The sequence below is a fragment of the Oncorhynchus gorbuscha genome, linkage group LG13 (assembly GCF_021184085.1).
Source record: "Oncorhynchus gorbuscha isolate QuinsamMale2020 ecotype Even-year linkage group LG13, OgorEven_v1.0, whole genome shotgun sequence".
NCBI classification, from domain to species: Eukaryota; Metazoa; Chordata; class Actinopteri; order Salmoniformes; family Salmonidae; genus Oncorhynchus; species Oncorhynchus gorbuscha.
Window position 1 is genome coordinate 64,546,121 of NC_060185.1, and position 24,046 is coordinate 64,570,166.

General features: G+C 40.8%; 1 protein-coding gene and 1 long non-coding RNA gene across 3 annotated transcripts; both read left to right on the forward strand.

Annotated features, from left to right (window-relative positions):
• The first annotated feature begins 1,255 nt into the window (after positions 1-1,255).
• LOC123993317 (ubiquitin-conjugating enzyme E2 D2-like) lies at positions 1,256-22,055 on the forward strand. Of its 2 annotated transcripts, XM_046295331.1 has the most exons (8): positions 1,256-1,595; positions 13,950-14,013; positions 14,101-14,132; positions 14,221-14,298; positions 14,438-14,543; positions 14,656-14,749; positions 14,929-14,978; positions 21,255-21,393. In XM_046295331.1, exons 1-7 carry the CDS (start codon positions 1,572-1,574, stop codon positions 14,975-14,977), a joined length of 447 nt encoding a protein of 148 aa, XP_046151287.1. In that variant the 5' UTR covers positions 1,256-1,571; the 3' UTR covers position 14,978; positions 21,255-21,393. The 2 variants fall into 2 exon arrangements, with proteins under 2 accessions (XP_046151287.1, XP_046151288.1); XM_046295332.1 differs by lacking the exon at positions 14,929-14,978 and having other exon boundaries at positions 21,255-22,055.
• Positions 11,824-13,910, forward strand: LOC123993318. The gene is made up of 3 exons (XR_006831433.1): positions 11,824-12,502; positions 12,605-12,647; positions 12,765-13,910. It is a non-coding gene; the product is annotated as an uncharacterized LOC123993318 (long non-coding RNA).
• Positions 22,056-24,046: the final 1,991 nt, after the last annotated feature.

The following is a 24,046-nucleotide window of genomic DNA, read 5'->3' on the forward strand; positions in this document are numbered from 1 at the left end:
GGTTGGCCAGACGGATGGCCACTGCGATGAGCCTGTCTCAAGGAAAGGTGGTAGTCCCGGCACATCAACTCCGTCTGGACCTCCTCGCACATTAGTCTTCGGAATAGGGTGTGTAGCGCCGGCTCAATCCATCCGCGGGAGGTTGCCAAGGGCCAGCAGGGTGCAGTCTGGGCACACTGCGGGAGTTGGAATATTCACTTACCTCCCTCTATGCCTTCCGGTGGATGCTTGAAGACCGCCCTGAACAGAGCCATGAACCTCTCGTAGGAACCCAGCTCTTCCTCTCCTCTCTCCCAGAAAGCTGTAGCCCACTCCAACGCCCGGCCGATCAGCAGGGAAATGACTGTGGCAACTTTGGACCTCTCGTGGTGGGGGCTCCTGTCTGATGGGTGAAATAGAGGGTGCACTGGAGTAGGAATCCACAGCATTTGGATGGAGTCCCATCATACTTATCCGGGAGGGACAGTCGGAAATCATTTCACTGGGCGGACTGCTGTGTAGGCTTGGGGGCTGGCTCGCTGGAACTACTCGTGGTAGGAGGCCCTACGCTAGTTGGAGGTGAATCCTCTCGGATGGTGTCGAGGCGTTGGAGGATGCGGAGGACATCATCCATAGCCGCACCCAGTTGCGCCAGCTGATCGTGGTGTTGGTGGAGTAGGTGTCCCTGTTCGCCAAACGTCTGGGAGATGTCTTTCTTTTCTGCTGCTTCCATATAGTGAGGAATCATTCTTTAATGTATACACTGGGAGTCAGGAAACAGGTGCAGAAGGTGAGTTTAATTAATCAATAGAAAAAGGCAGATAAACAAAACAGGAGCAGTGAACGTGACAAAACCAATACTGGCTGATGACTGAAGCTACTGAGGGCTAAATAAAGGGAGAATAATCAAGGTGATGATGAGGTCCAGGTGTGCGTAATGATGGTTGCCAGACCAGTGGTTAGTAGACCCCCCCTAAAAGTGTAATCTGTAACATCAAGCTTTATATACGGGCATATCATGATGTTTCTACTTAGCAGGGTTTCCCTCACGAGGGCGGTCATGGTAGCACTGTCAAACCTTTTGAGATTTCAACAGATTTTTACAGTTCATTGTAAAATGAATAAATGATTGTCTTTATGTAAGGACATTCCAACCTTGTTTAGCATTACCTAGTCCAATTGTGGCATGATTGAACTATTTGTATCCGTTTGCATCAGTTTCAATGCAGGACTTTTCTTTTGAAGGCGAACCGCTGATTGCACTCATCGCGAATATTGCTCACTTCACAGTCGTGACCAGAAGAACGAGCTGAGCTAACGTAATCATTCGGCTGGTCAAGTTTGTAACGGCAACGTTAAAATATCAGTGCAGTCAAAGGCTGTCGACAAAGGAAAGCCAGAATATCATTCTATATTGATACCCTTGTCTCAACTGTAAAAGTAAAATTGTCAATTTTTGTAAAGCTAGCTAGGTAACTATAACACGTTAGGTAGTTCGCCTTACACTACAGCTAATTGATATATGCTAGTTAGCATCACGTAGTTAGCCTGTGCTCTCCTTCGACAACCGCTCCCTGCTACGCACTGGCAGAATGGCCTTAAAACGAATTCACAAGGTAAATTGATTGTTGTTTGACGCTTTGCCGTAAATACTGCTTAATAAGTTAGATCTTCTGTAGCAGGTAGCTAATGTGGTGAAATTGATATGTCGTTTTAGTTAACTACGTTAGTTAATGCCGTACAGTGGGCAGCTGACTATAACGTTAGCTAGCTCGCTGTAACGTTAGCTAGCTCGCTATAACCTTAGCTCGCTGTAACGTTAGCTAGCTCGCTATAACGTTAGCTAGCCAAGCGTGCTGCCTTGGCTTTTGGTTAGCCATTTTAGCTAGCAGTATCAAAGTGGCAACAGGGCCTAGCTTAGCTAGCTAGTTTTAGCCACTTTAAAGTGAGTGTGACCAAAACATTAGTAAAGAATCTAAGTAGCTAAAATCCAAGCTAAATGACTTGACCAACGTTAGGTTAGTTAGTGTAAAGTTTGTTAGCTAGTAACGTTATCCCTTAAACTTATACTGGAGCTAAGAAGATATGGTGAAACCTGATGAGAGGGAGGATAAGGCTGTTGCATACCACTAACGTTACCAGCTCGTGGCATGTTTCGGGTTGGAGTTCCTTGCTGGAAATATAAACCTTGTCATGCAAGCTGGCCAAGTCAAGTGTTATCCTGGTGTGGTTATTTTATTCTGGCCTCTACTATTTTAAGAAACCACGGGCATAGAAAATAGACTTAGCTGGCTGCTGTGGTATTACTACTATGTTAGTCTGGAATTGCTGCCCCCCCCCCTCCAAGCCAAGTTCAACATTAAACACCTCTCCTAATATTAGTTTTGCAAGTAAATGTAGTTAGTTGAACACATACCATATTACTGAGCTTTGAATGTTATAGGGCCATGGTGTTAAGTGATAGGTATGCCTATTCTATTGTCATTGGCAAATATTCTAACTAAAACACCATGGATGAGGTCACCAACATTACATTGCTGTAGTTGGTGTTAAACCAATGTCTACACCCTTAACTTTTTTTTAGGGGGGGGGGGGTGTTATGTAAGGAGTATCTTATAAGTGTTCCTTTTGAATAAATGTAAATGAATGTTGGCCTATGCTGCTAGCTGTTCACCTTAAGTGGGACAGGGCCCATGCCTAAAAATAAATTGTTGGTATTCCAGGATGTTGCTTCAAAGCCCTTTGAGTCCTGCCTGAAAATAAAGGGGAACATTGGTTGTTACTGTACAAATAACTTCTATCATAAAGAACCTATTAGAATTGGAATTAGTTTCAAAGGTACTAGTAGATTAAAAACCATGAGCTGGCGCACACCCAGAAAAATTAGTTTGTGTGGAGGTGCTGACTAACGGTGAATAAACAATAAGGCAGAGTGATGCCGACACGTTGGTAAATACCCATTAAAGTGCTGTGAGTTTATATATAGAGTATGCAACTTTATTTTGATAGATTATAGTTACAAAGATACTGACACAATTGAACTGAATTGAACCCAGCATAGTTTATGAAACCAACAACAAAATGTAGACCTAAATATTAAGTATGATGCATATAACTCAGATGTATTCATTTGCTTATCAAAAACCTTTCTAATTTCACTAAGCCCACTCTTTAGGTTTGCTCAACCACAGAGAAGTGCTTGAGTGCAGATAGACACACACTGACAGCAATGCTGCTGTTGTCTTTCCCTCCCGTTTGGGCTCCCACAGTATAACACTGGTCAGGCCAATCCTCATTCTGACTCAGGTGTTTGAGTAAGACATTGCCACAATTTGTCAGGGTTAAGCCTTCATCTATCATGCAAAGTTCAGTATTCCGATGCTAATTACTTTCTCCAACTCACATGCGCATCACTCAAGTCTTTACAGGCCTATGTTTATTACTGAGTTATAGCAGGTCTGTATTTACATAATGGTTCAGTGTTGATCTTTCTAACCGGTTAGTTGACCATAGTGGTGGAATCCTAGGCCAATGTCACACAGGCTGTTACTGGTTGAGTGACAGCTGTGTATCTTTATACGCTAGCTCAGATTTGCACAGACACCACCTGTGCCTGACGGAAATACAGCCCACAGCTTCCTACCTGTTCAAGGCTTGACTTACACGTCTTTTACTAATCTATTTGATGACAAACATTGTCTCATCCTCTCCAAATCAGACCCGTATGCAATATAGACGGTAATCAAAAGGACCCTGAACAGCTTCTGCCCCCAAGCTGTAAGACTGCTAAATAGTTAAATAGTTAGTCCAGGTAGCTATTGGTTATCTGCATTGACCCCTTTTGCACTAACTATTGACTCACCACATATGCTGCTGCTACTGTTTATCTACCTTGTTGCCTAGTTATTTTATCCCTACCTACAGTGTGTTTGGAAACTATTCAGACCACTTCCCCTTTTACACATTTTGTTAAATCACAGCCTTATTCTAAAATAGATTTGAATATATTATTTAACCCATCTTCCCCCTACTACCCCATTATGACAAAGTGAAAACAGGTTTGTAGATATTGCCAAAAAAAACGATACTGATAACCAATATAAAAAAATTATAGTATAGTTAAAACACACACATATGGACACAGCTGTCTAAGGCACTGCATCTCAGTGCAAAAGGCATCACTACAGTCCCTGGTTCGAATCCAGGCTGTATCACGTCCGGCTGTGATTGTGATTCCCATAGGACGGCGCACAATTGGCCCAGCGTCGTACAGGGTTTGGCCGGGGTAAGCCGTCATTGTAAATAAGAATTTGTTCTTAACTGACTTGCCTAGTTAAATAAAGGTTACACACATCACACTGACCAAGTTATTGGGTTGGCATTTACGTATGTCCCCAGTACCAGTAAAACATAATCAAAACCAATTTTTTTCACTTACTTGCTGTGCTGTTTCGATGTTTTAAGTCATTTCATTCTCAACCAGGATTTCTATGGAACGTCGTTTCGGTATTTTCGTGTCAAAAAATATACTATAACACTATTTGGCGTGTCAAATAAGCTTGTTGACCAATCAGGACATGAATATGACTGCACATCACATAATTTAATGCGTTCATTTTTTATGTAGTTATTACACATTGATTACACTATCACTCACAACGATTCATTGATACGTATGCTATGACGCTGGTAAAGTTGTCTCACGCACCTACAGTGCTGGTCATAAAAAAAGCTAGCTAGCTTATGGATACAAACAATGTTCTTCACCAAAAACATAGCAAAACATTGTTTCATTATATATAGTTAGCTAGCTAACTAGATTGCTATGTCATCATATAAGATAACCGTCATTTGTAAGACAGTTCTTATTTGATTAATGGTCGGACCCATCTATGTGAAGCTAGCCACAATAAGGATTAGCCACAATAGTGGAATTTGTGGTTAGCCTTCAAAATATAAATATGGCGTAATTCTGCTGCTTCTATTAATTTCCATCACTGTCAATGACATACTTTAATTTTGAAGGCAAAGCGCAAATCCCACTATTGTGTCTAATTCGTTTTGTGGCTAGCTTTACAAAACAACCCGGTCCAGTCGAGCCTAACTTGCCAGATGAAGCTAGCTAGATGCTTATAACGTTATCTTTGGGCAACAGAGTTAAGTAGCTGGCTAGCTATTTATTTTCATGAGCTGAAGTAAAATTTCAATAGGCGAACAACAAGTGGCAACCTAGCTAATACTTACAAGGATTCCTATTCCTTGCTAAGAATAATGGAAATGACTGCAGTTTTTACTGGTCATTGTTTTCAGGCTGGTTGTATTGTTGCTAGCTGGATACCAAGCTAAAGCTAGCTACCCTAGAAGTTGCGGTCGAACAAATTATGCTATATTACCAAAGTGCTATTGTAAACACATCGTTCGTGGCCGGTGTTTGCAGACTTTTTCGTACAGCTTTGACAGTGCTATTTTATATTTGTTGACACGCAAAGACCCAAACAGCATTCCATAGTATGTATGTCGTGAAGCTAATAACAGTGACGCTATCACTGTAACTCCGGTAGGGCAACATCTGAAAAATAGCACACTTGGTAGTGTGTCCTGGTGCTCAACCAGTTGGCGAGAGCCAGCATCACCCACGACAGAGAACAGTTCATTGTCAAGGGCAATGAATTCCATTATCTTGGCTTTAATGGATTTCACCTTTGAAATGTTATTCTTTCAAATGACTGCTCGACTTGTTGACTGCTCGATCCACACAGCAGACATTGTGGGCTAGTTTAGGAATGCTGTGTTGCACGAATAGCGCACAATTTTACGTGCCATCATTACGTCATGTACCTACGTTATATAGGTATGCACGACAGCTTTAACATCGGTTTTGCATGTATCTCCCGATTCCGATGTTGGCATTTTTAATTAATATCGTCCGATTCCGTTATGTTTCCATTGACCGTCCTTGAGATGTTTCTACAACTTGTGGTAAATTCAATTGATTGGACATGATTTGGAAAGGCACACACCTGTCTATATAAGGTCCAATAGCTGACAGTGCATGTCAGAGCAAAAACCAAGTCACAAGGTTGGAGTTGTCCGTAGAGCTCTGAGACAGGATTGTGCAGAGGCACAGATAAGGGCAAGGGTACCAAAAAATATCTGCAGCATTGAAGGTCCCCAAGAACACAGTGACGTCCATCATTCTTAAATGGAAGTTTGGAACCACCAAGACTCTTCCTAGAGCTAAACCTGTTTTTGCTTTGTCATTATGGGATATTGTGTTTAGATTGATTTGAGGGGGGAAAAAACTATTTAATCAATTTTAGAATAAGGCTGTAACGTAACAAAGTGGAAAAAGTCAAGGTGTCTGACTACTTGCATACTTTACTGTATATGTACATATCTACCTCAATTACAACTGCACATCGACTTGGTACTGGTACCCCGTGTATATAGCCAAGTTATCGTTATTCTTTGTGTATTTATTCCTTGTGTTATAATTTCTATTCTCTGCATTGTTGGGAAGTGCCCATAAGTAAATATTTCACTATTAGTTGCACGGTATACCGATAACACAGTAATATCACAGTACTAAAACATCATGATACTTATGATACCAACATTTTAGAATTCTGTAGTAACGTTTCATATGATACTACCACATTTTTTCAGCTCTTCTAAAGAACCAGCTGGCACCTATTATAAAGGCAGTTTTGTTCCTAAATTCAGTTGAATTTAAGACCGGGATGCACCGGCCTAATAATATCCACTTCACTTTAATGTGTATATCACGTGGCAGCTGTAATTCGCCAGCCGCATCCCCTGCCAACCCTCACTCACCTGCTTCTCGCCATCCGCTTTTCCTGCGCATCTGTTGCGCCACCCATTTTTAAAATAAAGTTTAACCGTGATGGCGTGCAGGGATGTAGACCCTGATGAGTCTTCTGTTATATTTGTACATTTGTGACATTGGAGCAGAGCGAGAGAAGTTAATACATTGTATAATGTAATCGCCTGTTATAACCATGAGCACAGGCCAGTCGATTACACTGGAAATTCGCTGTCATGCAGACTCTGAGTGCCAGAGAGGGGAAATGGAGCACAGCTTTGTGGCTGGCATGCTTGTAGCTTTACAGCAGAGAACGGCTTGTCTCTAGCCTAAATGGTTTTTAAAAATGACGTGCTACCTTTTTTCTTCCTATTTTAATTTGCGCTAATTTATACTGGTCAAGAATCTAAATGCAACAATTTCAAAGATTTAACTGAGTTACAGTTCTTATAAGCAAATCAGTCAATTGAATTAATTAATTTAGACCCAAATCTATGGATTTCACATTACCAGGAATACAGATGTGCATCTGTTGGTGAACCTGTTGGTGTGCCTGATGAACCAAACCACTCATTTTTCTGATGATACCAACATATTTCATCACTTTGCTGCCATCTAGTTTAATATGGTTTTTCCGGGATAACTTTTCATAAATTAGAACTCCAAGGAATCTAGTGAATGTGACTTGTTCCATTTCAATCCCACCAATTAAGATCCTAGCTCAGATTTACAATATTTCGTGTTCTTACTAGTGAATACAATAACGTTGGATTTTGTCAACGTTTAAAGACTAACAAATTATCTGGAACCATTCAGAAAATGTGGCCATGCCTGAGTTGGCTTCATTAATTAGTATATCAAAATTCTTGTGTGATGAAAATCTAATTGGTATCATCAGCAAAGAGAATGGGAAGTACGGTAGAAGACACAGCAGCAAGGTCATTGATTATAGATTATGAATAACAAAGGTCCAATTATTGAACCCTGTGGGACGCCACAGGATATCTTGGCCCTGGTAGATGCTAATGCCATTTGCCTAAAAAAAAATCTCTATCATAAACATAACTATATAATCATGAAAACCGTAATAGTTTGTCAACCATGTCAAATGTTTTGGATAAATCCAAAAAGATGCCAAGAGCGTATTCATTTTTAAGGGCTGTAAATATTTTACTTTCAGTTGCAAAAGAGCCATATCTGTGAAATATATTTTACGAAAACCATATTGGTGCTCAAAGAGAATAGTTGATTTAAAAAAAAAATCAACGTTCTTTTGTACACATTTTTCTAGCATTTTAGAAAAACATGGTAGTACAGATATTGGGTGACTATTTGTAAAACATATTTGATCCACAGATTTTAATAATGGGGATAACAATTTTCTAATCTTTAGGAACAATACCAGTTTGCATAGATTTGGTAAAGAGTTGAAGTCGGAAGTTTATATACACTTAGGTTGGAGTAATTTAAACCTCGTTTTTCAACCACTCCACAAATGTCTTGTTAACAATCTATGGTTTTGGCAAATCTACTTTGTGCATGACACCAGCAATTTTTCCAACAATTGTTTACAGACAGATTATTTCACTTATAATTCACTGTATCACAATTCCAGTGGGTTAAAGTTTACTGTCATAAGACTGTGCCTTTTTAAACAGCTTGGAAAATTCCAGAAAATGTCATGGCTTTAGAAGCTTGAGATAAACGTACTTTGGTGCGAAAACTGTAAATCAATCCCAGAACAACAATAAAGGACCTTGTGAAGATGTTGGAGGAAACGGGTACAAAAGTATCTATATCCACAGTAAAACAAGTCCTATATCGACAACCTGAAAGGCTGCTCAGCAAGGAAGAAGCCACTGCTCCAAAACCTCAATAAAAAAGCCAGACTACGGTTTGTAACTACATGGGGACAAGGATTGTACTTTTTGGAGAAATGTCCTCTGGTCTGATGAAACAAATATAGAACTGTTTGGCCATAATGACCATCATTATGTTTGGAGGAAAAAGGGGGGGGCTTGCAAGCCGAAGAACACCATCCCATCTGTGAAGCATGGGGGTGGCAGCATCATGTTGTGTGGTCTTCTGTAGCTCAGTTGGTAGAGCATGGCGCTTGTAACGCCAGGGTAGTGGGTTCGATCCCCGGGACCACCCATACGTAGAATGTATGCACACATGACTGTAAGTCGCTTTGGATAAAAGCGTCTGCTAAATGGCATATATTATTGTGCTGCAGGAGGGACTGGTGTACTTCACAAAACAGATGGCATCATGAGGATGGAAAATTATGCGGATATATTGAAGCAACATCTCAAGACATCAGTCAGGAAGTTAAAGCTTGGTCGCAAATGGGTCTTCCAAATGGACAATGACCCCAAGCATGCTTCCAAAGTTGTGGCAAAATGGCTGAAGGACAACAAAGTCACGGTATTGGAGTGACCATCACAAAGCCCTGACCTCATCCTATAGAAAATTTGTCAGTAGAATTGAAAAAGCATGTGCGAGCAAGGAGGCCTAGAAACCTGACTCAGTTACACCAGCTCTGTCAGGACGAATGGGCCAAAATTCACCCAACTTATTTTGGGAAGCTTGTGGAAGGCTACCTGAAACGTTTGACCCAAGTTAAACAATTTTACGGCAATGCTACCAAATACTAATTGAGTGTATGTAAACTTGTAACCCACTGGGAATGTGATGAAAGAAATAAAAGCTGAATTAAATAATTCTCTCTACTATTATTTTGGCATTTCACATGCTTAATATGAAGTGGTGATCCTAACTGACCTAAGACAGGGAATTTTTACTTGGATTAAAGGTCAGGAATTGTGAAACTGAGTTTAAATGTATGTAAACTTCCGAATTCAACTGTATATATTGTTTTTTAAAACCATCTTGCTTATGCCGCTCTATCATTGCTCATCCATATATTTATATGTATATATATTCTTATTCCATTCCAAGCTTCTAAAGCCATGACATCATTTTCTGGAATTTTCCAAGCTGTTTAAAGGCACAGTCAACTTAGTGCATGTAAACTTCTGACCCACTGGAATTGTGATACACTGAATTATAAGTGAAATAATCTGTAAACAATTGTTGGAAAAATTACTTGTGTCATGTACAAAGTAGATGTCATAACCGACTTGCCAAAACTATAGTTTGTTGACAAGAAATTTGTGGAATGGTTGAAAACCAGTTTTAATGACTAAGTGTATGTAAACTTACGACTTCAACTGTACGTATGAGATGAGTAATGCAAGATATGTAAACATTATTAAAGTGACTAGTGATAAAATTATTAAAGTGGACATTGATTTCAAGTCTAACGAATGTGAAACGGCTAGCTAGTTAGCGGTGATGCGTGCTAAATAGCGTTTCAATCGGTGACGTCACTTGCTCTGAGACCTTGAAGTAGTGGTTCCCCTTGCTCTGCTCGGCTTTTGTGGAGCGATGGGTAACGATGCTTCGTGGGTGACTGTTGTTGATGTGTGCAGAGGGTCCCTGGTTCGCACCCGGGTATGGGCGAGGGGACGGTCTAAAGTTATACTGTTACATAGGCAGCAGCGCCTCTATTGACAAGCCACATTTCTTCAGCCTTCTGTGGATGAAGAGGTGCTGTTGTGCCTTCACCTCACTGCGTGGGTGGACCATTTCAGTTTGTCCATGATGTGTACACCGAGAAACTTAACTTTCAACCTTCTCCACTGCTGTCCTGTCGATGTGGTTTGGGGGGTGCTCCCTCTGCTGTTTCCTGAAGTCCACGGTCAGCTCCATTTGTTTTGTTGACGTTGAGTGATAGGTTATTTTCCTTGCACCTCTCTCCCAGGGCCCTCACCTCCTTGTAAGCTGTCTCGTCGTTGTTGGTAATCAAGCCTACTACTGTTGTGTCGTCTGAAAACTTCCTTATTGATTCGGAGACATGCATGGCTACGCAGTCATGGGTGAACATGGAGTACAGGAGGGTGCCGAGGACACACCCTTGTGGGGCCCCAGTGTTGAGGATCAGCGAAGTGGATATGTTGTTTCCTACCTCCACCACCTGGGGCGTCCCATCAGGGGTTGAGACCCAGGGCCTCCAGCTTATTGATGAGCTTGGAGGATACTATGGTGTTGAATGTTGAGCTGTCAATGAACAGCATTCTTACATAGGTATTCCTCTTGTCCAGATGGATAGGGCAGTGTGATGGCGATTGCATCATCTGTGGACCTATTGGGGAGGTAAGCAAATTGATGTGGTTCTAGGGAAGGCCTGGGCAACTCCAGTCCTCTGGGGCCTGATTGGTGTCACTTTTCCCCAATCCCTAGCAAACTCACCTGATTTTAAACGAATTGCATTTTTAACTGAAGATCATGATTAGTTAATTTGGAGTTGTTTGATGGGGCAAAAGTGCGACACTAATCAGGCCCCTGAGGACTGGAGTTGCCCAGGCCTTGTCTAGGATGACCGGTAAGGTGGAGGTGATATGATCCTTGACTAGTCTCTCAAAGCACATCATGATGACAGAGGTTAGTGCTACAACCCTGTAGTAGTCATTTAGTTCAGTTACCTTCTGCCTACTTTGGTTTCTTTGCATGTGGGGACAGCAAACTGGGATGGGGAGAGATTGAATATATCCGTAAACACTCCAACCAGCTGGTCTGTGCATGCTCAGAGGACGTAAATAGGGGTGCTGTCTGGGCCGGCAGCCTTGCGAGCGTTAACGCGTTTCAATGTCTTACCTCGGCCACGGAGAAGGAGAGCCCACAATCCTTGTATTATCCTCAAAGCAGGCAAGGGTGTTTTGTCTGAAGTGGCTAGTTTTCCTTTGGTAGTCCGTGATCTGAGGATACCTGGAACATATTCCAGTCTGTGATCAAAACAATCTTTAAGTGTGGATTCCGATTGGTCAGACCACCTTTGAATAGTCCTTAGCACGGGTACATCCTGTTTGAGTTTCTGCCTATAGGAAGGGAGGAGCAAAATGGAGTCGTGGTCAGATTTGACGAAGGGGAGGGGGGGGTCTTGTATGCATTGCGGAAGTTAGATTAGCAGTGATCCAGTATTTTTCTTGCACGAGTGCTATAGTCAATTTGCTGATAGAATTTAGGTAGCCTTGTTCTCAAATTTGCCTTGTTAAAATCTCCAGCTACAATAAATGCAGCCTCAGGATATATGGTTTGCATAAAGTCCAGTGAAATTCCTTGAGGGCCGTCCTGGTATCGGCTTGGGGGGGGATATACACGGCTGTGACAATAGGAGGATTCTCTTGGGAGATAATACGGTCGGCATTTGATTGAAGAATTCTAGGTCAGGTGAACAAAAGGACTTGAGTTCCTGTATGTTATTACAATTACACCATGAGTCGTTAATCATGAAACACACACCCTGCCATTTCTTCTTCCAGAAGATATGTTTATTCCTGTCGGCGCGACACACAAAGAATCCAGATGGCTATATCCCGAGAGAGCCATGTTTCCGTGAAACAGAGTATGTTACAATCCCTGATGTCTCTGGAAAGCAACCCTTGGCCTATTTTTGTCTCCCTTGTTATCTAGACTGGACATTAGCAAGTAATATACTCGGCAGCGGTGGGTATTGTGCAAGCCAACAAAGTCTGACCAGAAGACCACTCCGTCCGCCTCTTCTTCGGCGACGTTTTGGGTCAGCCTCTGGAATCAGTTCAAATGCCCTAGGTGGTTCAGACAAAGGATCCGCTTGAGGTTAGGTGAAACACATGAACAAAGTACAGAAAATATGTGTATCTGTTGGTGTGAATGCATTTGTGTCAAATCAGTGTAATATAGCTGAGTGACTTACCATAGGCCTACGAGATGGGGGGTGAATGACCAGCTGATCATACTTCAGGTATGCGATGTTGCCTTTTTTTGTTTGTTCTTCAATTAGTCGTGGCTGCAGTTCCTTTCTTTTGAGGTGTACCTTTTCGGAAAAGTCTTCATTAATGAAAATTTTGGTTCCCTTCAGGCACATGGCTCACCTGAGAATCTCCTCCTTGTCTTTGAACCTGAGCAGTTTCACCACTATAGATCTGGGCTGTCCATCGGGGATGAAAGTGCCATTCATATGCATCCTCCATCTCGATGCGTTTAGGATCCAGTTTAAGTTCATCTGCCAGGAGTTTCTTGGCCTTGACAGTCAGTAGGTCTAGGCAAATTTGATTGGCACAGGAAGAAAGGAAAAGGGTCTGCTACTCATGCGATGTGCTTCAATGTAAGCTTAAAATCTATTTAAATGATCTTTCTGGTGGTTCTTAAATGTTATATTGTGCCTAAAGTTATAAGTTGGGAGCTGTGTGTTTGTGTGTGTTAACTGAGTAAAAGTTTAATGCAGTGTTTTCCCTTACTGCCACAATGACTTGCAGATCATTATACATGTATATTCCTTCCTCCTATTCCTCCAGCAAAATCACAGGTAGGCTTTTGCAAATCAGAAATTCTATGCAGTACTCTATTATACACTGAACAGTGTGAAATTAAATTCAGTTTGTTGTATTGAGTAGAACGTGAATTTCAGTGACAGGTTTTTGCGAAGCACATGCACAGAACATTTAGAAAATGTGACGGGGCGAACAGAACTCTAGGCTACTCAGAATTTTTAACCCTGTGGTATTGTGACATCACTAGGTTACACCTGTTGTTTACGAAGCACATGACAAATATAATTTTATTTATTGGCCAAAGAAGTTCTTACCTAATCTGGTTTCCTGAAGTGTTTGATCTGGCAGGGCTCTGCAAGAGACCATATTCTCTACCACTGCAATACAAGACACCTGTTAAGTCACTGCCCACTTTCACTAGGGCCAAGACTAGTCATTGTGCATTGTCATTATGAAAATTGTTTCCTCTTTTCCTCCATCCCTAATTAACCTTAAGAAATACTTACTGTGCAGTGCTCTTTGCAACGGCAGCAATGTAAATACAATGTAAATGCCGTTCGAAATACAACTGTGAGGTCTGTGCAGTAGCAGTATCATGGAGTTTGCTGTTTCCAGTTGTCCTATAAAAGAATCACCAATGCACATGTATTTGCAACCACAGCCATTATGCTGGATCAGCTAAATAGGTGGAGTTGAAGGGATGAGAAACTCAATAACCACGTTGGTAGGGGAATAGTGGGACTGATGGTGTCCTGGTTTGGTCCCTCTTTCAGGAGCTGAACGACCTGGCCAGGGACCCTCCTGCACAGTGTTCCGCTGGCCCTGTTGGAGATGACAGTAAGGCCAAACTAAGCACTTTTATTTGAGCAAACATTCTTAACATTGAAACATGTTTCTAACTGTATCTACTTTCTTGTTTTCCAGTGTTTCATTGGCAAGCTACAATTATGGGGCCTGTAAGTATAATTTATAAAGTGTTTGCTCGTTGAAGTTGCATTAGTTTTGGCTGGTCAGTGTGTCGTTGACATTTTTGTTTCTTTTCAGAATGACAGTCCATACCAAGGTGGCGTTTTTTTCCTGACCATTCATTTCCCCACAGACTACCCCTTCAAACCACCTAAGGTAATTATTTTCTCTCCTCTTCCTCTGTTCTATTACAATTAATAGTTTTCTTGATGCATGTAGACGATTGAGGAAGTATGGTTTCCGTTGATCTTATGTAATCATGTGTTTGATTGCTGCTCCAACCTTTTCATTGCAGCTAGCATTCACCACAAGAATTTATCACCCAAATATTAACAGTAACGGCAGCATCTGCCTGGATATTTTGAGATCACAGTGGTCTCCAGCATTAACTATCTCTAAAGGTAGGATGTTTGTTGTTTTTCATGCTTTTGATACACATTTTTTACCTTGACTTCATTTCAATTCACATGCCTAAGATCCACTTCTAATACTTGTTTCTAATCTCCTTTTCAGTACTTTTGTCCATTTGTTCTCTCTTATGTGACCCCAACCCTGACGACCCGTTAGTGCCAGAAATCGCCCGTATCTACAAAACAGATACTGAAAAGTAAGTATACTGTAGACCCAGCTTTGTCCTACATTTTGTTCATGAACTGCATACTCTAATATTTGTGAGAAATATTATGCCACTTTTTGATCCGAGACTTAAACGAGATAGGTGCTAAATGATAGTTAATTCCTATAATGTCATATCTTTATAATATAGGACCTTTCCTTCCATATCAGGTATAATAGACTAGCGAGAGAATGGACAGACAAGTACGCTATGCTTTAGGGTAAGACTGCCCTGCATTGTGAAGGGAGTGGACCGTGTGTGTGTCTGTGGTGGAGCTTTATGGGTTGTGACCAGGGGAGAAGGACTCCTCTCCCTTCTCATTGAAGCCCCGAAGTTCAAGACCGACCGTGGTACTGCAGACATTGTTTGCAGAAAACAAGACCCCCCCTGTTTGTGGGTATAGTGAAGTGGAAAATGACAATCTTTGTGTGAATAAAAATATAATTTTTGATGACAATCATGGCACCAATAATAAATTTTACTACACCAGGTGTATTTCCTGATTATTTTAAAATCGTACACAGGTTATGAGGATAATTTTATAGCTAATGGCAGCCTGCAGTACCCCGGTCGGCCTTCAATTTGAGATACTCAATGAGAGGGGGCAGCACTGAGCTAGCCTGCAACGTCACTTCCCGGTGTTGCTCAAACTGCATGTTATGTCTACATAAATCTCTGACATGAGACGCCATTGCAACTGATTTATTTGACTTCAAATGCGGGAATGAGTGGTGTCATGCGATCAATAGCTTTGGCCAGACATTTTTTTTGTGGGTGGGCCTGCAGAAATGTGAGTGGGCCCCAAAAAACACAACGTCTAACTTCCTGCAATTCTACACATTTTGTCATTGGGTAGAGAGGAAACTGTGCCATTTTATAGCTAATCTCACGCTATTCTACACATTTTGCCATGAGGTTGAAATAATTTTGCATTTGAAAGCTAATTAAAGTTAAAGTATAAGTGTGACTGTGATAAAGGCACTGGATTATGAGCTGTCTTGTTTGCTAATGAAGTAAGCAGTGGCATGGTGCATATAGCCATAGAAGCACAGTGGTTTCTGCCTCAATGCAGTCATATTTTTGCTTATTAGTGGTGTGGCTTTCAGTTAAATGTCATTCCAGTTCATCTGAATGTCATTCCAGTGCATTGCTTGCTATGAATTCTATCTGATGGTGTTTGCATGTTTAGGTAAGAAGACAAATGTCCTGTTTGGAACACTAACAAGTAGAGAGCATTAAAAAAATATACACAGTACCAGTCAAAAGTTTGGACACCTACTCATTCAAGCGTTCTTCTTTATTCTTTACTATTTTCTATATTGTAGAATAATTGTTTAGACATCAAAACGAAAACAACACATATGGAATCATGTAGTAACCAAAAAAGTGTTAAACATATATTTGAGATTCTTCAAAGTAGCCACCCTTGATGACAGCTTTGCACAATCGGCATTCTCAATCGGCATTCTCTCAACCAGCTTTATGAGGTAGTCACCTGGAATGCATTTCAATTAACACGTGTGCCTTGTTAAATGTTAATTTGTGGAATTTCCTTCCTTAATGCGTTTGAGGCAATCAGTTGTGTTGTGACAAGGTAGGGGTGGTATACAGACGATTGCCCTATTTGGTAAAAGTCCAAGTCTGTATTATGGCAAGAACAGCTCAAATAAGCAAAGAGAAATGACTGTCTGTCCTTTGGTCTAATGAGACCAAATTTGAGATTTTTGGTCCCAACCGCTGTCTGTGTGTGGTTCCCACCATGAAGCATGGAGGAGGTGTGATGGTGCTTTGCTGGTGACACTCAGTGATTTATTTAGAATTCAAGACACTTTAAAACATTTATTTTAAATACTTTTACCCCTGTTTCTCCCCAATTTCGTGGTGTCCAATTGTCTCATCTCTGCAACTCCCATACAGTCTTGGGAGAGGCGAAGGTCGAGAGCCATGCGTCATCCAAAACACAACCGAACCAAACCGCACTGCTTCTTGACACAATGCCTGCTTAATCTGGAAGCCAGCCAGACCAACGTGTTGGAAGAAATGCCGTACAACTGGTGACCATGTCAGCGTGCATGAACCCGGCCCGCAACAGGAGTCGCTTGAGCGCGATGAGACAAGGACATCCCTGTTGGCCAAAACCCTCCCCTAACCCGGACGACGCTGGGCCAATTGTGCGTCGCCCCATGGGTCTCCCGGTCGCAGCCGGGACAGAGCCTTGACTCGAACCAGGATCTCTAGTGGCACAGCTAGCAACTGCGACGCAGTGCCTTGGACCACTGCACCACTCGGGTGGGCCCAAGATACACTTAACCAGCATGGCTACCACAGCGTTCTGTGACCCAAAACACACCTCCAGGCTGTGTAAGGGCTATTTGACCAAGAAGAAGAGTGATGGAGTGCTGGATCAGATGACCTGGCCTCCACAGTCACCCGACCTCAACCCAATTGAGATGGTTTGGGATGAGTTGAACCGCAGAGTGAAGGAAAAGCAGCCAACAAGTGCTCAGCAAATGTGGGAACTACTTCAAGACTGTTAGAAAAGCATTCCTCATGAAGCTGGTTTGAGATAATGCCAAGAGTGTGCAAAGCAGTCAAGGCAAAGGGTGACTACTTTGAAGAATCTCAAGTGTAAAATGTATTTTGATTTGTTTTAACTATTTTATTTTGGTTACTCCATGATTCCATATGTTATTTCATAGTTTTGATGTCTTCACTATTATTCTCCAATGTAGAAATAAGAAAAATAAAGAAAAATCCTTGAATGAGTAGGTGTCCAAACTTTTGATTGGTACTGTGTGAGATGTATACCAAACATTAGGAACATCTACCTAATATTGAGTTGCACCCCCCCCCTTTGGCCTTCAATATGTCAGGTCATGGACTCGACAAGGTGTCCAAAGCTTTCCACAGGGATGCTGACCCATGTTGACTCCAATGCAGTTGTCAAGTTGGCTGGATGTTCTTTGGGTGGTGGACCATTCTTGATACACACTGGAAACAGTTGTGTGGGAAAACCCAACAGCGTTGCAGTTATTGACACAAACTGTTGCGCCTGGTACCTACTACCACCCTCTGAATTGCACACACATAATCCATGTCTCAAGGCTTAAAAATCCTTTTACAAGTCTCCTCCCCTTCATCTATACTGTTTTCAAGTGACATCAATAAGGGATAATAGCTTTCACCTGCATTCACCTGGTGAGTCTGTCATGTAAAAAGCAGGTGTTCTTAATGTTTTGTACACTGCGTGTATATACACTGAACAAAAATATAAACGCAACATGCAAAGATTCTACTGAGTTTTGTTAACCTCTCTGGATTAAAACCTAATTATATGTTCTATATTATGCATGGGATCACTAAAATAAGTTACATTTTACATTACTGTGTAGTTTACCAATAAAATGGTCTAACGGGGATGTGGACATACTCAGTATACATATCCCAAAATAAATAAATTATCTCACTCCAATAAATGTTTATAGAAAGTTAGCAAAAATAGATAAGATCTTGCGACCATGGAAAGGAAAATGCCTGTCTATTTGTGGAAAAATCACCCTGATTAACTCTTTAGTCATATCACACTTGACCTATTTGCTTATGGTTTTGCCTACACCTAGTGACCTGCTTTTTAAATTATATGAACAAAAAATATTACATTTTATTTGGAATGACAAGCCTATATATATAACGAATATGAAATAGGAGGGCAGAAATTATTAAATATTAAAGCATTAAGACGTCACTAAAGGCATCAGTCATACAAAAGTTATACTTCAATCCAAACTGGTTCTTTTGTAAATTGGTAGGAATGTCTCACCCCATCTTCAAGAATACATTATATAACTGCTCACTTTCGGTTTGTAAGTCGCTCTGGATAAGAGCGTCTGCTAAATGACTTAAATGTAAATGTAATGTTATTTGAAATCAAAATAATTTCCCAAATATCGTCATATTTTAAAACAAGCTTTAGAAAGTTGGTTGCAATTTCAGTTAATCCACCTGAAAAGACAGAACAAATATTGTGGTTAAACTCAAATATATTAATTGATTAAAAAAAAACATTTTTCGATGAAATGTTTTAAAGGTATAATTTTAGTGAATTAAATCATAAATCGGACTGGTGGAGTTGTCACACATGCAGCTAACACAGACATGGGAATGTCTGCTCTACCCAAAATTACAACCAACTTATTGCAGCATTACCACAAAAATGGAAGAGGCAAGTGGAAGGGGAAAAAAGTAAGGAACTTGTCTGGCGGCCCTGCATTAAAGAACATAAATGGTTCAAGAAAAGTGTGATAAATACAAACATATACCAATTTAAGGACCAAAAGATTAACAGCTGTGCCAAATACATTGCAAAATAGTTGGGAAGAGATTTTTGATGTACCCATTTCATGGCAAAGGGTTTATGAATTGATACGCAAAACACCGGATTCAAAACTTTGAATTTTTCAATTTAAATTACTGTACAAAATTATTGCAGGATACATTCTTCCTAGCTCTGCAGATTTTGCTGTGAGGCAGTCATTAGATAATTTATTTTGATACTGTCCATATGTAGCTTGTTTTTAGTTACAGGTCCAGGAATGGCTGAAGAATTGCAACATTTACCTAGAACTAATGCTGCAGATGGCAACACTGGGTGATTTGAAAAGCCATTGTCAAATCGATCAATAATGTAATCATTATTTGAGCAAAAATGTTTATTTTAATTTACAATCTGTAGAAGCTATGAGAATAGAAAGTTTCAGTGCTGTTGTGAAACATCACAGCACAGTTGAAAAATATATGGCAAATAGAAATCCAAAATGGATGGTGATGGGAGGGGTTGAATGGAGCTGAAGGGTGGGACTAATAACAACAAGATAACAAATGTAAAACATACAGGGTCTGTAAAATGTTGTGAAATAGCACAGTTACAAATATAAATCAAACTGGATGGACATCAGAAATAGAGGAAGGACTAAAAACAAAAAATATGATTGTAAAATAGATTGTCTAAAATGTGTATAATAAGTATAAACTGAAGGTAGAAGCCTAAGTGTTGTTGTTTATTAGTTTACTCCAATTGGGGGAAGGATGGTAGGGTTTGCAGGGAATATGAAAGGTATATTAAAAAAAAAAAAAAAAATAAAAAAAAATATATATATATATTTGTCTGTATATGTGTATCTAATCTATCTATCTATCTCACACACACCAAAAAAAAGATATGGGGGATAGCAAATGATACAGACAATTACATTGATGGAAGCAACAATCGTTCCGCAATATTAAGCTGATCCACCCCTAAGAATAATTTAAAAAAAGATTTTACCGAGTTTGGGTTTGTAGAAAAAAAATCTAGCAATTGAAATAAATTAATTAGGCCCTAATCTATGGATTTCACATGACTGGGCAATAGAGCAGCCATTAGTGTGCCTGGGAGGGCATAGGCCCACCCACTTGGGAGCCAGGTCCCTCCACTGGGGAGCCAGGCCCAGCCAATCAGAATGAGTTTTTCCCCACACGGGCTTTAATACAGACAGAAATACTCCTGAGCACCCCCCTCCTCAGATGCTTCCGCAGGTTAAGAAGCCAGATGTGGAGGTCTTGGGCTGGCACGCTTACATGTGGTCTGTGGTTGTGAGGCCAGTTGGATGTACTGCCAAATTCTCTAAAACGACGTTGGAGGCAGCTTATGGTTGAGAAATGAACATTCAATTATCTGGCAACTACTCTGTTGGACATTCCTGCAGTCAACATGCCAATTGCACGCTCCCTCCAACTTGAGACATCTGTGGCATTGTCTTGTGTGTGACAACTGCACATTTTAGTGGCCTTTTATTGTCCCCAAGGTGCACCTGTGTAATGGCCATGCTGTTTAATTAGCTTCTTGATATGCCACACCTGTCAGGTGGATGGATTATCTTGGCAAAGGAGGAAAATGCTCACTTAACAGGGATGTAAACAAATTTGTGCACAACATTTTAGAGAAACTTTTTGTGCATAAGGAAAAGTTCTGTGAATTTGTCAACTCATGAAAAATGGGACCAACACTTTACATGTTGCATTTTATTTTCTGTTCAGTGTATATCTTTTTTTTTGTTGCTCAATATGATTGGGTGGTCCTGGCTCTTCAGTGGATGGGCCGGGACCACCACTGCCTTTATACAGTTGATATATGGTCATTGGTTGTGACAGTGATATTATTGACAGCACTTCAACTAACTCTAGGCAGACATATTTGGCCGCTCTAAATAAATCTGCCTTTGCTTCGGTATATTTGGGCTTGGTTCTGGCGGTATTTCCACTGTCTGGGACTGTTTATATTCCATTTTGGTGGGACTATGGGGATTTTATGTGTGAACATCGTAGATCTCAAGTTCAACTTGGGTAGTTGGCAACCTGTTGCTGTGTTGTAATGCATGGCGTTCTTGATCTTGACACCCCTTGTCTATTGTGTAATGACAGTCTATTTTCTTTTTGCTGATTTGTTCTATCTCCACAGGTACAACAGAATAGCCCGGGAATGGACTCAGAAGTATGCCATGTGATAATCTGTCATGGTCGTAACAACTTGCATTATAGATGGAATAAACTTTCAATTACTGTAATTCTTTTGCCCATTCGGCCGCAATCCCTTACCATCAGCCAATAACAGTAATTATATTTTTCGCCCATGCTCTTAACAAGGAAAAATGTCTCCATGGCCCCCTTCTTTCCAAAACATGCTAATTGATCAGAACTCTCATTGGAGCATGTATCTGTATAAAACCAACCACAGCCACTTTGTGAAGAGCTCTTGATTTCTCTTAAGTTCGCGCAGAAAGTGCCAACTAAAAGGAATAAGGATTCTCCAAATGCCACAATTTCTGTATTGAGAGGATCAACATGGTGCAATCACATTTTTGTAAGATTTGCCAATATCGTTAGAGAACTGAGGTCTGTGAATATTATACACTTACTCTTAACTGTTTGAATGGAGAATTGCTGAAGTTAGCTATATCTGCAGTAAATAAGGACAAACATTTTATGCATGTTGATAAGATAAATAATTGGTTTATGTGCTGCTGAGAATGAAAAGAGTTGAGAGCAAACGTGTCCACTTTTTAAAGTTTCACCTTTTTTGTTAATCCTTTTCCTTTTGTTTTTAGAACGGGAGCCATTAGTTAATCCATCATCCACAACACTGTTCTCGCTTTTGCACTGAATACGTTATTCAAAGCTCTATGGCTGATCGATCAACTAATAGCTCTGCTATTTAATGGTTACTTTTATTTTTTTTCTCAATAAAGTTGAACAAATAACTCTCTGGTATTCTGGTGTGTTTTGTAACATAACTACTTTTTAAATGTATGAACATGGAGATGCATTGGGACTGTTGTTGTTAGTCTGTTCTGGTTGGACTACAAGTAGAAAACGATATGCTGCTGAGAACCCCTCAACAACTGTGGGGCTATTTATATGCCCCCCATGACTAGAGCAGCTATGGCCTTTCAGATGTAATCGTAGCCATGTCTTTTCCTAGACTCCTTACCTCGATTTAAGCAAATCTTTGAAGACTTGGACTGTTCAGAGCAAGTCCACATCAGTATTGAGATGCACCTGGATGCTGTTCTCTGGATGCTGAATGCCTGCATTTTAAATCTGTAAATGTTTATTTACAGTTTGGTCATTTAGCAGACCTATCCAGAGCGACTTACCCTATTATACTGAATACACATATAACCTTCATGTAAATTGTTGGTTCCATGTTTCCCAGGAATGTTCCATACGTACCAAAATCATATTTCTCTCAAATTTTGTACACAAATTTAACAACCCTGTTAGTGAGCGTTTCTCCTTTGCCAAGACAATCCATCCACCTGACAGGTGTGGCATATCAAGAAACTGATTAAACAGCATGGCCATTACACAGGTGCACCTTGTGCCGGGGACAAAATGCCACTGAAATGTGCAGTTTAGTCAAACAACGCAATGCCACAGACGTCTCACGTTTTGAAGGAGCATGCAATTGGCATGCTGACTGCAGAGAATGTCCACTTCTCTACCATAAGCTGCCTCCAATGTCATTTTAGAGAATTTGGCAGTACGTCCAACCGACCTCACAACCATGTAAGTAACCACGCCAGGACCTTCAAGTCCGGATGGAGGGGATGCCAAACAGTAATTCTAATTTTGTGGGGAATATCCTGATTGGGTTTGGGCCTCCCAGGCCAATCCATAGATTAGGGCCAAATGAATTTGTTTAAATTGATTTTCCTTGATGAACTCTGCAAAATCTTAATTGTTGCATGTTTATTTTTCTGTATAAAATATTGTCCTATTATACAGTGTACAGTTGTGGCCAAAAGTTGAATGACACATTAATTTCCACAAAGTTTGCAGCTTCAGTGTCTAGATATTTTTGTCAGATGTTAGTATGAAATACTGAAATATAATTACAAGTGTCAAAGGATTTTATTGACAATTACATGAAGTTGATGCAAAGAGTCTATGTGCAGTGTTAACCCTTCTTATGCAAGACCTCTGCAATCTGCCCTGGCATGCTGTCAATTAACTTCTGGGCCACATCCTGACTGATGGCAGCCCAGTCTTGCATAACCAATGCTTGGAGTTTGTCAAAATTGGTTGTTTTTTCTTTGTCCACCCGCCTCTTGAGGATTGACCACAAATTCTCAATGGGATTAAGGTCTGGGGAGTTTCCTGGACCCAAAATATTGATGTTTTGTTTCCCCAAGCCACTTAGTTATCACTTTTGCCTTATGGCAAGGTGCTCCATCATGCTGGAAAAGGTATTGTTCATTACGAAACTGTTCCTGGATGGTTGTGAGAAGTTGCTCTCTTGTACAATCCCTGTACCTTTTTCAGAATATCAGTCTGTCCCTGATGTTTTTCCTGGAGATAAGTGGCTTCTTTGCTGCCCTTCTTGACACCAGGCCATCCTCAAAGTCTTTGCCTCACTGTGCAGATGCAGTCACACCTGCCTGCTGCCATTCCTGAGCAAGCTCTGTACTGGTGGTGCCCAGATCCCGCAGCTGAATCAACTTTAGGAGACGGTCCTGGCACTTGCTGGACTTTCTTGGGCGCCCTGAAGCCACCTTCACAACAATTGAACCCGCTCTCCTTGAAGTATTTGAGGATCCGATAAATGGTTGATTTAGGTGCAATATCCTTGCCTGTAAAGCCCTTTTTGTGCCAAACAACGATGACGGCACATGTTTCCTTGCATGTAACCATGGTTGACAGAGGAAGAACAACGATTCCAAGCACCACCCTCCTTTTGAAACTTCCAGTCTG